Source organism: Gymnoscopelus braueri, assembly GCF_963280865.1.
Source record: "Gymnoscopelus braueri genome assembly, chromosome: 4".
NCBI classification, from domain to species: Eukaryota; Metazoa; Chordata; class Actinopteri; order Myctophiformes; family Myctophidae; genus Gymnoscopelus; species Gymnoscopelus braueri.
In genome coordinates, this window is record NC_137605.1 from 48,764,264 (window position 1) to 48,779,487 (window position 15,224).

Here is a 15,224-nt window from a genome sequence, read left to right on the forward strand (position 1 = left end):
TGCAAATGCGACATAATAATTCTTCGAAATAAGGTCGATTTGTCATCGCAAGTAAAAGCATAAACTTGCAAGAATGCAGCTTCGCCAAATGAATATTTTGACGTGAAATATGTGCGACGCATTTTCAGATCATTTATTGGTTACGCTCCAAATATGTATAAGGACCTTGAGTATATATCAGGCATTTCATGTTTCATTGTATATTGACTGTTTATTTCCCGTCATCTTTCCCCCATTGTTTTCTGGAACGCCCGCACAATATAAAATCAATGTGAACTTTGTTAAGGGCACCACATCATAGTCACAAAACAACCTCCCTCCCATTTAAGGGACGTTGGGCCACTTCACAACACCACACAGTGTATAATGAAGCTGTTGTCAGTGCATACAGCCAGTTTCTAATCTACTATTGATCTGATCCAGTGTTGCCAGGTCTGCGTATTATAAGCGACTTTTGGCTTGTTCTTCTGTAAAGTTGCTTGTAAATATTTCTAGTAGAAGGTTGCGTTTTTTTGTGTCTTGTTTCTAAAGTGTTAGTTGCTTATTTGGGTTTTTTACTAAAGCAAAAGTATCAATACTGCAATGTAGAAATACTCCTTTACAAGTAAAAGTCCGGAGTAAAAGTACAAAAGTAATGGTATCAAAATGTACTTAAAGTACCAGAAGTAAAAGTACTCATTATGCAGAATGTCCCATTTCATGTTTTCAAATGTATAAAAATCTTTTATAGCAGATCTACAAGCTCACAACGTGTCGCATCACGACACGTTGTGAGCTTGTAGATCTGCTATTTTCAAATGGCCGAAATGTATAACGGGCTGAAGTGGTTAATGCGTGTTTTATAATAATAATTTAAATCTACAAAGTAACTAGTAACTAAAGTGTTCAAATAATTGTAGTGGAGTAAAAGTACAATATTTGCATTAGAGATGTAGTGGAGTAGAAGTAAAAGTATTGGAAATTGGAAATACTAAAGTAAAGTTCAAATACTTCAAAATTGTACTTAACACATTGGGTGCCAGAGGTTTATTCAAATATTATACGTTCAGTGCCTGCTATTCTTCCATCCACTTACGTTGATACGTTTCGTGCTGTAGAAGCCCCGACGCGGAAGTGCATGTAAACAAAGCGTGCGTGCGAGACGGCAGAGGGTCCCGACTAACGCCTGGAACAATAATATTTCTAACACGATCCTCCATTGCAGAGTGATCGCCGATCGAAAACGGCTCGCTTCCACCACGTTAAAAAGAAATGGAGATATTAAGCTTTTAGTCAAGGAGATAACATTGGAAAGGCCGACCGGAAGGATTTTTGACATGGATCCACATCCGGCCTCTCCTTCTCAGAAACTCCTTGGATGATCCCAAAGTTTCGTTAGAGCGCCCCACGTGGGCCCCACGTATAAAAATAAAATTGGGTCAAAAACGGTCCGGACCGTTTTCGGCACTCCTCGTTTGGATTCTCAAAAATGGTCCGGACCGTTTTTGGCACCCGATGTGTTAAGTACAGTAAATGTACTTAGTTACTTTACACCACTGCTTTTGGGGCTTGTTCTCATACTAGACCTCACCTGACTAGGCTTGTTTCTCTTGCAAAGTCTGGCAACACTGACCTGCTCCCTAAGCTGCCAGAGCAGCGGCCGGTCCACTGTTGATGATTAATGTGTTGAGGTGCAGAGGACGGCCTGATGGCAGTTATCTGTCTGATGGCCGCTCAATAGTCCAAACGGAGGAAATGATGGGTGTGTTCTGGGTTGATGGGTCACTATTGACACAGGAGGGTGGAGTAAACTGTGTGTGTGTGTGTGTGTGTGTGTGTGTGTGTGTGTGTGTGTGTGTGTGTGTGTGTGTGTGTGTGTGTGTGTGTGTGTGTGTGTGTGTGTGTGTGTGTGTGTGTGTGTGTGTGTGTGTGTGTGTGTGTGTGTGTGTGTGTGTGTGTGTGTGTGTGTGTGTGGATCTTACATCCTCCCGTGTTTTGTGTGAATGTGTTCATGTGTGTTGTTTACATCCTTTGCATTCTGAACTTGTTTGGATTGATGCACATGTTATTTCGAGTGTATAGGACATCAAATATTTGGGCCCTTATACTATATTTTATAAATGTTTACTCAAATAAAGAAGTGTGTGTGTGTGTGTGTGTGTGCGTGCGTGCGTGCGTGCGCGCCTGTGAGAGAATGAAACGGAGCTTAATTGTAAATGAGTTTTGGGAGTTGAACAGCGCTTTCTCATTTTGAACGAGACAATGAACCCACTCACCATGCCTCACTTTCTGATAGAGAGGCTTTCCTCACAACTCCCTGATCTGAAAAGCATTCAATCAACAGTAATGACTCACCCAGGGACACACACACACACACACACACACACACACACACACACACGACAAATGGACTAGACAGTCTATGTAAACAGCCACAATGGAATATTGATTTCAGCTATAGAGAAAATCAAGAACATAACGGATAAATAGGCCCACTTCACCAATTCAGTTTTTATTTTATTTGCTCCGAAGGTCAATAGCTATTCACCCGCTATTCTATTATAACATATTATATAGTACGATCACTGAATTGCTGATATAAAACAGTGGTTCTCAGAGTGGGGTCAGGGGATCCCCAAGGGGCCTTGGCGGGGGTTTTCAAGGTTTTCAGGTTAAGACCTGATTCTACAAATGTCTAAATCCTAACAGTCTTCTAAAAAGAACTTATGTTGCTACTGTATATCAGTGGTGCTCAAAACCTTTTTTCATACCAAGGACCCCCCAAATTATATGTATTTGGCCTGTATTTGATTGCTGTATATACCCTGATCCCCGATCTATGTACATCAAAGGTGCAGCACAATAGGAATTTCAACTCATAAGGTGTATGGAATGAAAATGTGATTTATTAAGGCAGCAGCTAATCACAGAATCAGAAAATGAGACCGGCTTCTAAGCTGCATTTAGCTTTTGAAGCAGAGCTGTGGTGCAACAACACAGAGCCCTCAACCTATTAAAGAAATAACAACGGTGATCATTTCAGTGATTCTGAAACTGTTGAACGATGAAACATTATAGACTCTAGAGCGATGCAGCACGACTCCAACAGACAGAAATCCAATTTAGGCAACAAATGCTCAGCAAATAAAAAACATTAGAAGTCGACGAAACGAACTCCATGAAAGCATATGGCAGGACAAGGAGGTTTGTGCCTTGCATTACATGATGACTGGAACATTCATTGCGTTGTTTTCTTGTTTTCTGGAAATATGTTATTGAAAGTCCTGTTCAGTGCCCTGAATGTGTAATGGATTTTAGGGGGGAAATGAGGTTATTGTTTTTGCAGCAGCGTATTCATCAGGGACTGCAGCGCAAGACAACAAAATGTGAACTGTGATATTCTTGTACTGGCAGTCAGATACACAGTAAAATCCTCAGTGTTAATTTAATGGGTCTGTGTAACTCGGGTCCATTTGGTTCCATCTGTACGCCCCCAGAGTCGGATTAAAACTCAGGATTTCCCAGTGTAGTATATATCGTCTCTGTCGGGTGGAAAAACCTCATATGTCCAAAGCTGTTACTTTTCAGGATTAAAATCCAAACATAGCAAAAGTAGCAGATCTACAAGCTCGAAACGCGTCGCTTCGCGCCGCGTTTCGAGCCGCGTTTCGAGCTTGTAGATCTGCTACTTTTGATGCTTCTGTGTGACGCTGTAGTATGATCAAGTACAGTGGGGCAGTGGTTCTCAACCAGTGGTCCGGGGACCACCAGTGGTCCTTGAGGAGGTTCCTGGGGGGTCCCCAGCTAAATGACGGAAGAGTTGGTAACCAAATGGACCCTTATAGATCTTTAACTCTTGAGAGTGTAAAATGACAGGTCCATTTGGTTTCATTTTAAGCTCTCAAGAGTAAAATTATTGTTAAACATCTGCATTACTTAATTTACAAGAAGTCTAACACAATTAGAGCAGGGGTCTTCAACAGGGGGTCCGTGACCCCTAGGGGGTCCTCAGAGTTACTACAGGGGGGCCACCAAATCTTTGTGTGATATGATTTATATGTTTTACATTAACCACCTGAACCCTAGCAGCATCCCTATTCTGAGGAGAACTTTGGCCAAAAATAGCCAATCTACAAGCTCTCGCAGCGCGAGGCGTTGTGAGCTTGTAGATCGGCTATTTTTGGCAAAGACGTTTGGTGTAGAGGGAAAAAAGAGCAGACCAAGTAAAAAAAACAAAAAGTTAATCTGAAACACAATTTTATACAATATAAAGGGGGTCCCTGCTTCATCTCTCTCTCAGCTAGGGGGTCCTTGAAAACGTTGAAGACCCCTGAATTAGAGAATGTAGAAGAATTGTTATTTTGATCAACGTTTTCCTGTTGTCTCTCCTATATGGTACATACACATCAATACAGCATGGAATTGTGGACACAATCTTATCCAACGATAACAACATATTCTACGTTTTGGGTCTGAGAGGCTTAAATCTCATCAAATGTGGCTCAATTGCCCAATAAATGGACCTTGATATGAAAAAGGTTGAAAACCACTGAAGTGGGGCATTCATTTACGAAAAAAACACAAAGTTAGAATATGGAGATAGGAGGTTTCTGCCCTGACAGCAACGATATTCAATATTTAATGCAGGCTAGAGATGCAAGGAGCTTGACTATACAGCGTGGGAGGGACAGGAACATCGAGTGGGAGGTTTCAAGGTCATCTTTGATTGCTAACAGTAATTACTGTGTGACGGCACAAACTATAGGCTACGTGTTGATTAGTTCCTGATTCTCTCCCGGCGTCTTTGAGACTTATCGGCAATCTGTGTCTCCTCTGCGGCAATCGCAGCAAGGGGACAATCTTCGATAATGTAATATACATATTATATCCTGACTGAGCCGTGCTAGCGTGAGCTGTGGATTACATCAGTGGTTCCCAAACTTGCACATTTCTAAAGTTGCAATTTAATGACTTTTAAGACCTTTTTAATAACATATTGGCCAAATTGACAAATATTACGTAAGGTGGGTGGGTTGCCAATTTCAGCCATTCATGATGTAGTACCCATTAATCAGCTTAACTTTGTGTTCCAGTTCCAATTTCTTTGTGTCATCACTTCCAATTTCACGCGTTTATCCTTTGAGTTATCTCTCCTCCTGGATACATACAATTGGTATCCTGTCCTGAAAATTGAGATTGTGGCCAAATACGCTTTGGGGTCCTTGACATGAAAAAGTTTGAGAATCACTGTTCTCTAGACAGCAGGCCCCTTCGATGCCTCGCCATGAGAATAATAAATCCATGAATGATTCCTTGATTGAAGTGTGGGTGTTTTGTTCCTCTGTGTGTTCCATGCAGCTGTTCCTGTTCCAGCTGTTGAGGGGTCTGGCCTACATCCACCAGAGCTACATCCTGCACCGCGACCTCAAGCCACAGAACCTGCTCATCAGCGACACCGGAGAGCTCAAACTGGCCGACTTTGGTGAGCAAACAATTCCGTATGGCGTCCACAGGCCCGGGACTGGAACAAAACAATGCCTGGCCACTGACTGTGTCTGCTATTTTTTTCTTTCTTTCTTTCTCTTGTTTTTATTTCGCTGCTGTGAAACGATGATGAATGCTCCTATTTATCAAAAAACATATTTTTTGGGGCGAGCCCTTGTTGTCTTCAGGGTCTTTCTTTTATTTATCTTTTATTTATACTTACGAGCAGTATGGAACACACACATACCTGCCGAGAGAGAGAGAGAGAGAGAGAGAGAGAGAGAGAGAGAGAGAGAGAGAGAGAGAGAGAGAGAGAGAGAGAGAGAGAGAGAGAGAGAGAGAGAGAGAGAGAGAGAGAGAGAGAGAGAGAGAGAGAGAGAGAGAGAGAGAGAGAAGAGAGAGAGAGAGAGAGAGAGAGAGAGAGAGAGAGAGAGAGAGAGAGAGAGAGAATTTGCTTTTCTAAACAAATTAAATGTGGCGTCTGCAAAGCAGTTCTATTTGTGTGCATGTGTGTGTTTGTTTACACGTGTGTGTGTGTGTGTTGTTGGCGCGTGTGTGTATTTGTATCCTTAACCACTTAAACCCTGGCATCCTCCCTATTGTGGGGAAAGCTTTCGCAGAAAACAGCAGATCGACAAGCTCACAACGCGTTGCAACGCAAAGCGCCGTACGCCATGCTATTTTCAGAAAACGCTTCCCTACATAACAGAAAACAGAAGATACACTAGTATAGACGGACTCCTCTCAACCATATGGTTTAAGTGGTTAAATGTCTGCCTGTGCTTGGATCCCTTTGTCAGTCTCTCTGTGATCCTCTGTGTTAGTGTGTGGGGGTGTGTGTGTGTGGGGGGGGGGGGGGGGTGTGTGTTTCTATCTGTGTGTGCGTCTAGTGTTGTCAGTGTGTATAAGGGTCTCCTGTAGAGTTCCCATATGGTGCAGCTTGGTATAAACACTGCCCACATGGGCAGACTGAGAGCCCCTCACACCCCCCCCCCCCCCCTCTTCAACCTGGAAACCAGAGAGCCCTGTACTCACCATCCAACCACCCCTCAAACCTTTTGATTGATTGATTGAACAGTTTATTGAAAATATATTCAAAAGGCAACACAAGAAAGCCCATAGGCCTGTTGCTCAAAACTCTGCCCTACAAGGGCAAAGTGCAGTAACTACGTTTTTGAACACGCCGACACAATTGTGTATCGTACCTCAAGAACAGATGTACAATTACTTTAATGTCACTTATATGCCGATATCTCATTTGGCTGACCAGTTTAATCACTTTTAAACACATTTTTTTTCAGTGATTTTTTCTTTTTGTAGTTACTGCACTTTGGCTTTGTAGACCATCTTTGCAATGCAAATTTAAAGTTTTCAAAGGAACTGATCAACTTGATCCCTCTGTCCCATTCGTTCACAATTTAATCATCTAGTAGACGCTCTCATCCATAGCGAATTACAAGTGTGAGATGTAAATAAGCAGAGTAAGCATGAACAATATAGTCAATAAACAACAAGGTAAATAAGCACACACATATAGTGCAGAGAGAACAGTGTATATAGTGCCTCAAAGAAACTAGGATACCAGGTAAACAATGAACCTAACATCTGTCTAAACAATAGGCTATCGAAACCACATTTTTTACATGTGTGGTCGAGAAAAACGAATCCATGAAACAAAAACATGAGAACAAATGAGTAAGGTATGTCTGCTTAGTAGACATATCTTGGTCAATCACTATAGCATCAATTAGAACAGAAGGTGGAAAGAAGGACTACAGTGAGGTGCTAGAGGGCAGGGGTCTTCAATAGGGGTCCACAGAGTTACTACAGGGGGTCCGCCAAATCTTTGTGTGATAGGAACTTTTGTTTTTTTTACACTAACCACTTTAACCCTAGCATCCCTATTTTGAGAAGTCAAACATTTTAGTCAAGAATAGAAGATCTACAAGCACACAACGTGCTGCGAGGTGTTGTGAGCTTGTAGATTTTCTATTTTTGGTTTGGTGTAGAGGGAAAAAAGAGCAGACCAAGCACAGAGTGAAAGGTCAAGTTTTTGAAGTACTGAAGGTTTAAGTGATTAAATGTCTGAAAATACACATTAACAAAAAAATACATCAATTTACACAACACGGATTACAGTGCTGTCAACACAATTTTATACAATAAGTAGTGGGGGTCCCTGCTTCCTCTTTCTCCCAGCTAAGGGGTCCTTGGCCTGAAAAAGATTTTGGTGATATATATATATATATATATATATATATATATATATATATATATATATATATATATATAGTGCAGTGCAGCGGTTTCCAAACCCTTTCTGGTTTGCCCCCCCACACTTGAAAACCCTCGAAAGTGTTTCTTGCGACCCACCCATATATCAATATTAATTACATATTAATCAATAAAATGTTACTGTTTTGCCAATTATTTAGGGCCCCACTTGGAATACCCTCGCGATTCCCCCACAGGTTGGAAATCGTTGAGTGTGAAGAAAACAATTGCTAAGTGCTGCAGAGTAACCAGGGTGAACATAAACAACATGCTATCTAAATAACGGTACTTTGTGGACATGAGCGAGCAGTATGTCTTCTCTGTCGGGGTGGAAACCTCATATGTCCAAAACTGTTATACTTTTCAAGGATTCAAATTCAAAAGCATCAAAAGGAGCAGATCTACAAGCTCGAAACGTGTCGCTTTTGTGTGTAGTATGATCAAGTAGGGGCGTTAATTTACGAAAAAACACAAAAAGTTAGAATGCGGATATTGGAGGTTTGTGCCCGACAACAACGATATGTCTGTCTAATTGGTCCATGCAGACTGGACAGGGGGATGTGGTGTGTGTGTGTGTTTGTTTGTGTGTGTGGGGGGGCAGCTTCATCAATAATGCACGTTCTGAATTAGTGCAGGAACATTACTGCCAGGCAAATGAGCCTCTGCATGGGGGAGTAATGGACAACATGCTAAATGAGGAAGAATGGAAGTCCCTTGGTTATTATCCTGGCTTTGGTTTGGCCCCACCACACCCATCAACAACCACACACGCACGCACACACACACACACACACACACACACACACACACACACACACACACACACACACACACACACACACACACACACACACACACACACATAACAAGGCATAATCAGCCGTTGCCTTTGGGGGAAACTAGCAAGGTGTGAGGCCGTGTGCATGTGTTTGCACGTTCACACGGATGCACATGCGTGCGTACTTGCGCGCGCGCGCGCGCGTGTGTGTGTGTGTGTGTGTGCGCGTGTGTGTGTGTGTGTGTGTGTGTGTGTGTGTTTAGATCTTACATCCTCCCGTGTTTTGTGTGAATGTGTTCATGTGTGTTGTTTACATCCTTTGCATTCTGAACTTGTTTGGATTGATGCACATGTTATTTCGAGTGTATAGGACATCAAATATTTGGGCCCTTATACTATATTTTATAAATGTTTACTCAAATAAAGAAGTGTGTGCGTGCGTGCGTGCGTGCGTGCGTGTAAGCATGTTATTTGTGTGTCTGCGTGGTGGTGTATTGGTCTGCCCTCCCCGTTGGCCACATGGCCTTGTGAAAAGACAGAATACTACAACCAGGGTGTCTGGTTGTTGTTGTTGTTGGGGGGTAAATAACGGAGGCCAGTTAAAGCCTAATTTCAAAACGGAAATAGCAGACGTGGGCTTGTAGGTCGCCTACTCTCGGTGCGTGACACCGTAGTATGACGAAGCGTGAATTGGGCTTTAGGCAGGAGAAGATGGAGAGAGAGAGGAGGGAGATGGAGAGAAAGGAGATGGAGAGAAGGGAGATGGAGAGAAGGGAGATGGAGAGAGAGAAGGGAGATGGAGAGGAGGGAGATGGAGAGAGAGAGGAGGGAGATGGAGAGAAGGGAGATGGAGAGAAGGGAGATGTAGAGGAGGGAGATGGAGAGAGAGAAGGGAGATGGAGAGAAGGAAGATGGAGAGAGAGAGGAGGGAGATGGAGAGAAGGGAGATGGAGAGAGAGAGGAGGGAGATGGAGAGGAGGGAAATGGAGAGAGAGAGGAGGGAGATGGAGAGAGAGAGAAGGGAGATGGAGAGAGAGAAGGGAGATGGAGAGAGAGGAGGGAGATGGAGAGAGAGGATGGAGATGGAGATGGAGATGGAGAGGGAGAGGGAGGAGAGATAGAGAGTGGAGGTGTAGGTGAGTCACTATGAGGCAGAGAGAACAGAACAGAGCACCAGAGCTGTCTCTGGGGATGAGAGTAAAAGTGCATATAATTGAAACAGATGTGGGAGGATGAAACCATTCTGGCTTGTTGTTCCGACCCGCTTAAAGTGCCAGTTCCCTAACTTTATTTCCGTTGCTGTCGGGCAGAAAGAAACCTTCTATCTCCATTGTTTCTATTTTGTTGTTTTCATGAATTTGTGCCCTATATACTTTGTCTGTGCAAGTAGCAAGAAATAGCCGATCTACAGTACAAGCTCACAACGCGTTGCATCGTGACATGTTGTGAGCTTGTAGATCGGCTATTTTTGAAAGATTTTGAAAGTGAAAGTGGTTTAAGCAGCACTATGTAACTTTTTTAAATGAATAGAATTTGATTTTGTCCTTTCTGTATGGTAGAGCATGTTAATACAATATAAGTTAATACAATTGGCCTGGTTGTATTTGGTCTCCCTGCTCGTCTATTGAGACGTTTAGATCGTGTCAAAGGTCTCACCTAGACATAGGATCTGACACTAATTTTGACCTGATGTTCAAGATTCAATTTATCCCCTGAGCAAGCAGGCTCTATTAGCTCAATGGTGAAAATGTCAGCCCTTGCGCAGGAAACCAGGTTCAAATCCGGGGGGAAAAGAGGAAGGTTACATAGTGCAGCTTTAACCCATTAAGACCTGAAACGCATCTGTGTCATTTTTAGATTTGAGCAAAAAATACATATTTTACACTTTTGGCTATTCAAAAATAGCAGATATACAAGCTCATAGCGTGGCACCAAGTGCCGCGCTATGAGCTTGTAGATCTGCTATTTTTTTTAAATCATGAAAATGTGTGTGCAAATCTTTGAATACATATATTTATAAAGCGAAAATGTTTAACTCAAATCTTTGCTTCTGGGGGGTCCCTGGAACAAAATGTTTTGAGATGGGGATCAGCGGCCAAATACATATTATTTTGGGGGTCCTTGACATGAAAAAGATTGAGCACCACTGATATAGAAACATATGTTTTTTCAGAATACTGTTGGGATTTATGAGCTTGTCACTAAATAATAACTGCACTGGATATATTGGAATACAGGTTCTTTTTTTTTTCTATTTCATGAAAAGTAACAGTTTTGGACATACAAGGTTTCCACCCGACAGTGACGTTGTGTTAGAAAGATACCAGGAAAGTGCTTAATTGATAGCGATCAGAGAAAAGAGCTTCTTCCAAGACAGAAAGCCATTAGCATGCAATAGAGAGTACAGCATTAGTTCTTCTGACAGAACATCACCTCCATCAGCTTGCAGGTTTTCAATGTATTCTCGGGGGTCCAAGGTGGCCAATTGGAAAGAAAAAGATTATATTCATTCAAAATATTCTGTGAAAATAGTGAAAACGTGACACATTGTGAGCTATTTCCGCTTGTAAAAGGTCATTTTTTTTGCAATAGGGGGGCCACAGCTAGAGGCTCTGGCCATTTGGGGGTCCTTGTGCATGTTTTGGAAACATTGCATTAGCTGATCAGCCAATTCTTGCAAAGACCTTTGACTATTCATGTTATAACTGCTTAATATTGCATGCCCACCCTCATGCCCACCCTCATGCCCACCCCAAGGCCCTCGCTAAAACCCACCTCCACCCCAGTGTCTCCTCTTTACGCTCATCTGATCTGATCTGATCATTGTCATTGCGTTGTACCCTGGGGGAAGGTCACAGCTGTAGTATGATCCAATAGGAAACACAGAACGTTAGAATATGGGCCTGGACCGCTGGTGTAGCGGTCCTGGCACCTAGGCTCTATGTAGCCTGACAGCGCGTCGCGGGTTTGACTCCCGATCCCGGCGGCCTTTGCTGAAAAAAAGGGGGAAAAAAATAAAACAAGAATATGGAGGTTTCTACCAGTGACGATAAGTGTGGTATAGGAGGAGGAGGAGGAGGAGGAGGTGGGCGCTGGGAGGACAAGGGCAGGAGACCAGGAGGGGTTTTGATGTCAGTTCACTGTGACCACAGCTCTCCTCCTCGTGTCCCTGCTGGTGGATGGATGCATGATGTGGCCCTGGAGCTGATCCAGAGTCAGCCCTCTGGCCCCTTTGTGCTCGTTTTAATGAGCTGCACAAACGACGGCAAAACAAATGAGGCGTTTGAGCAGCAAGGACAGGGCTAATTGAAGCCAAATAAGCTGTGTGTGTGTGTGTGTGTGTGTGTGTGTGTGTGTGAGTTGCTGCCTGTAATCACCTCAGCACACACACACACACACACACTGAGAAAGCAATGCCAGGACTGCTATTTTCTGTAAGAATCACAGAGAGGGGGTTGTGTGTGGTCAGTGACAGCTGCATGTTGGCCACAGAGACAGACCGGGCAGCATATGGCCCCCTGAGCTTCACGTTTCCAGGGCAAAAAACACAAGCAGTGCCCGGCGCGCCAGCCGGGGTCATTAGGACGGACGCTGTGCATGAGCGCATGTATCATGTATACAGTATGTATGCACGTACAGTATGCATGCATGGGCCACAGCGGGCGGTCGCCCTGCTTTGTACGCTGCCAGAATTAGGGGCCTGTCATCGAGTTTCAGGAACTAAATCATTTTCTGGCGTCACGAACGGAGTGTGTGTGTGTGTGTGTGTGTGTGTGTGTGTGTGTGTGTGTGTGTGTGTGTGTGTGTGTGTGTGTACACACACACACTTTGGTTCTCCTCTCTGCGTGGCATGCAGCAGTCAGTCAGCTGTGGATATCTCACTCAGGGCACTAAGAGAGTTGTGTCTAATCCAGTGCCAGTCAATGGGCCGTGGCCACAACGCTATACAGCTCTGCTAATTGTCTTTCATTGTATGGCTGCAGCGCCCCCTCCCCGTCCCTGGCTCTGCTGCCATCCGCAGCCTCACTAAGCCCCTCGCCTCCTTAATCAAACCTCGCTTTAAAATGACTTGGCGATGAGGGCCCTGGTTTTTGACAGAGATCCAAGATCTGTCCAACGAGGTGCTGTATATCACAGTGTTTAACCTTGTTCTGGTGGTCATTTGCAAAGGACAGAAATCTGTCCCCTGTCGAGATATACCGGCTACGTGTTTCTGCCATAGTAAAACACCTCTGTGTTCATTTAACTTACAGCTCTATTTAGGGGACGGCCATAGCTGAATGGGTAGAGAGGCTGAGGCCACCGGGGAAACAGAAGGTCTGAGTTTCGATTCCCCTATGCTTGATAACCCCTATAAACCCTAACTACTCCTACCAAGCGTTAATCAGAACCATCTGAGCAGCCATCAGTTGGGTGAAGCTGAAAACGGAATTCCCTACCGTGGGATTACTTAGGTTTTCCCCTCCTATTTGGACGTTATCTCCATATTTTTTTCTCGTAAATGAATGTCCTCCTTGATCACACGAAAGCATCAAAAGTAGCAGATCCACAAGCTCAGACCTTGAAGATGTTCTGCTTTTGAAAAATCTTGAACATTGGAATATATATATTCAAATCTTTGAATATATATATATTTTTTAAAGCGAACATTTGTAACTCAAATCTTTGCTTCTGGGGGTCCCTGGAACAAAACATTTTGAGATGGGGGGTCCACGGCCAAATAAATATCAAAAAATGCTTTCTAAATCTCAACAGTATGTTGCTATATCAGTGGTGCTCCAACTTTTCCATGTCAAGGACCCCCAAAATGATATGTATTTGGCCGCGGACCCCCATATCAAAATATGTTGTTCCAGGGACCCCCCAGAAGCACAGATCGGAGTTAAAAATGTTCGCTTTAAAACATATATATTCAAAGATTTGCCAAAAAAATCCATGATTTAAAAAAATATAGCAGATCTACAAGCTCATAGCGCGGCACCCGGTGCCGCGCTATGAGCTTGTATATCTGCTATTTTTGAATAGTCAAAGACATCTAAAATGACACAGTTCTCGGATGGAATGGGTTAACACACTGACAACACTAGACGCACACACAGATAGGGATCCATATGCCTCTCACTTGAGTGTGTTGACGTTTGAGGCACTTTTAAGACGCAGTTTACCGGCAGTGCGTGCCAGACATAGTTCCGGTGGTGTGTCCTATAGAAGTTATGCAGACATATTTCATTCTCGCAAGGCATGCTCACGACGCGGAGCAGGCAGCGCTGCACGCTATAACAGCTGGCGGGGGATAATGATGTGTGTGTGTGTGTGTGTGTGTGTGTGTGTGCGAGGAGCGAAGCGCGCTGACAATGGAGCTGCAGGAATCTCTACTCGGAACGTGGCAGGCATGCGACGCTCTGAGCAGGACTCTGTCTGTCTGCCTGTCTGTCTGTCTGTCTGTCTGTCTGCTCCCATGGGTGCTGTTTTACACCCAACAGAACAGGCTTGCCTCGGCCCAGTATTTGCACGTGCCTGTGTGTGTGAGTGTGTTTGTGTGTCATTTGTGGCGTGTACATATTTACAGGTTGCAGATGGTCTTTTTGAAGTCCCCGATAAGAGACAGGCCGTGTGTATGTGTGTGTGTGTGTCCAGCCTCTCCTGAGACAAATCCAAAATAGACTGTTGGGTTGAACACAAAAGCATTTGAGACTGTTGCTGTGTGTGTGTGTGTGTGTGCGTGCGCGTTGCTGTGTGTTGCTGTGCACTCAGAGCAGGTAATGACTCCGACTGGGATTGTGTTCTAAAATGCAGATCTCATTACAGTCCACTTTGTATAGTGAAATGGACTGGGACGGTAGCAGGTGGTGGGACTCACATGCACGCACACGCACATACACACTCACTCACACACACACACACACACACACACACACACACACACACACACACACACACACACACACACACACACACACACACACACACCTACACCCCTAACTGAACATAGCTCTTAGCCCTAACCAAACTTACCACTAATTCTAAAAATCTTTTAATTTTTTAATTTTTTATTTCTCACATTCTACTGTACTTTTGGGGACATTTGGTCCTCATAAGTATAGTAATATACGCCATGCACGCACGCGCACACGCACACACACACACACACAGGCACGGAGGCGTGAATAAACGTGTAGATATGAAAGGCGAGGTGAGGAGAATCAGAGGAAATGGATGTTGAGATGCACACGTATGGATGCATGGCTATACAGACAGATTTTCACGCGTTTGGGGGCTTTCTCCGCGCACTGGAGTGTCATTTGCATTGCCTGTGATATGGCATATTATGCATGCGCATTTGCATATCTTCGCTGTCGGGCGAAAACCTTGTATCTCCATAAAGGAATGGCCGACTTCATCGTGTAAGAGTGTCGTCCAAAAGCATCACAAAAATAGCCGGTCTACAAGCTCAGAACTGGTTATGTTTGAAAGCATTTGAAAGTGAAAGTGACTGTGGTTAAGTGTGTCTGTGGGTTTTATAAATATTGAACCAGTGAAGTATTAAGTCAAAAATTACTTATTTTCTGTCAATTACACACCCCTGAAGCCTTGAATTCATGAAGATGTTTTTGTTTGTGTTGCATTCCTAAGCCAATAATTTGATGACTTGCAGAGTCTGCTACCGGAGACTGGAGACATTAGCATCTTTTCGCCGGTCATCAAATTA

The 15,224-nt window shown here is 43.7% G+C and overlaps 1 protein-coding gene across 2 annotated transcripts in view; it reads left to right on the top strand.

The window, feature by feature from the left end:
* cdk14 (cyclin dependent kinase 14) overlaps window positions 1–15,224 on the top strand; it is a 190,468-nt gene that overhangs the window by 45,346 nt on the left and 129,898 nt on the right. For both annotated transcript variants that reach the window (XM_080427709.1, XM_080427708.1), the window contains one exon: window positions 5,338–5,461. In XM_080427709.1, coding sequence (XP_080283835.1) covers window positions 5,338–5,461 — 124 coding nt within the window. The remainder of the gene's footprint in view (window positions 1–5,337; window positions 5,462–15,224) is intronic.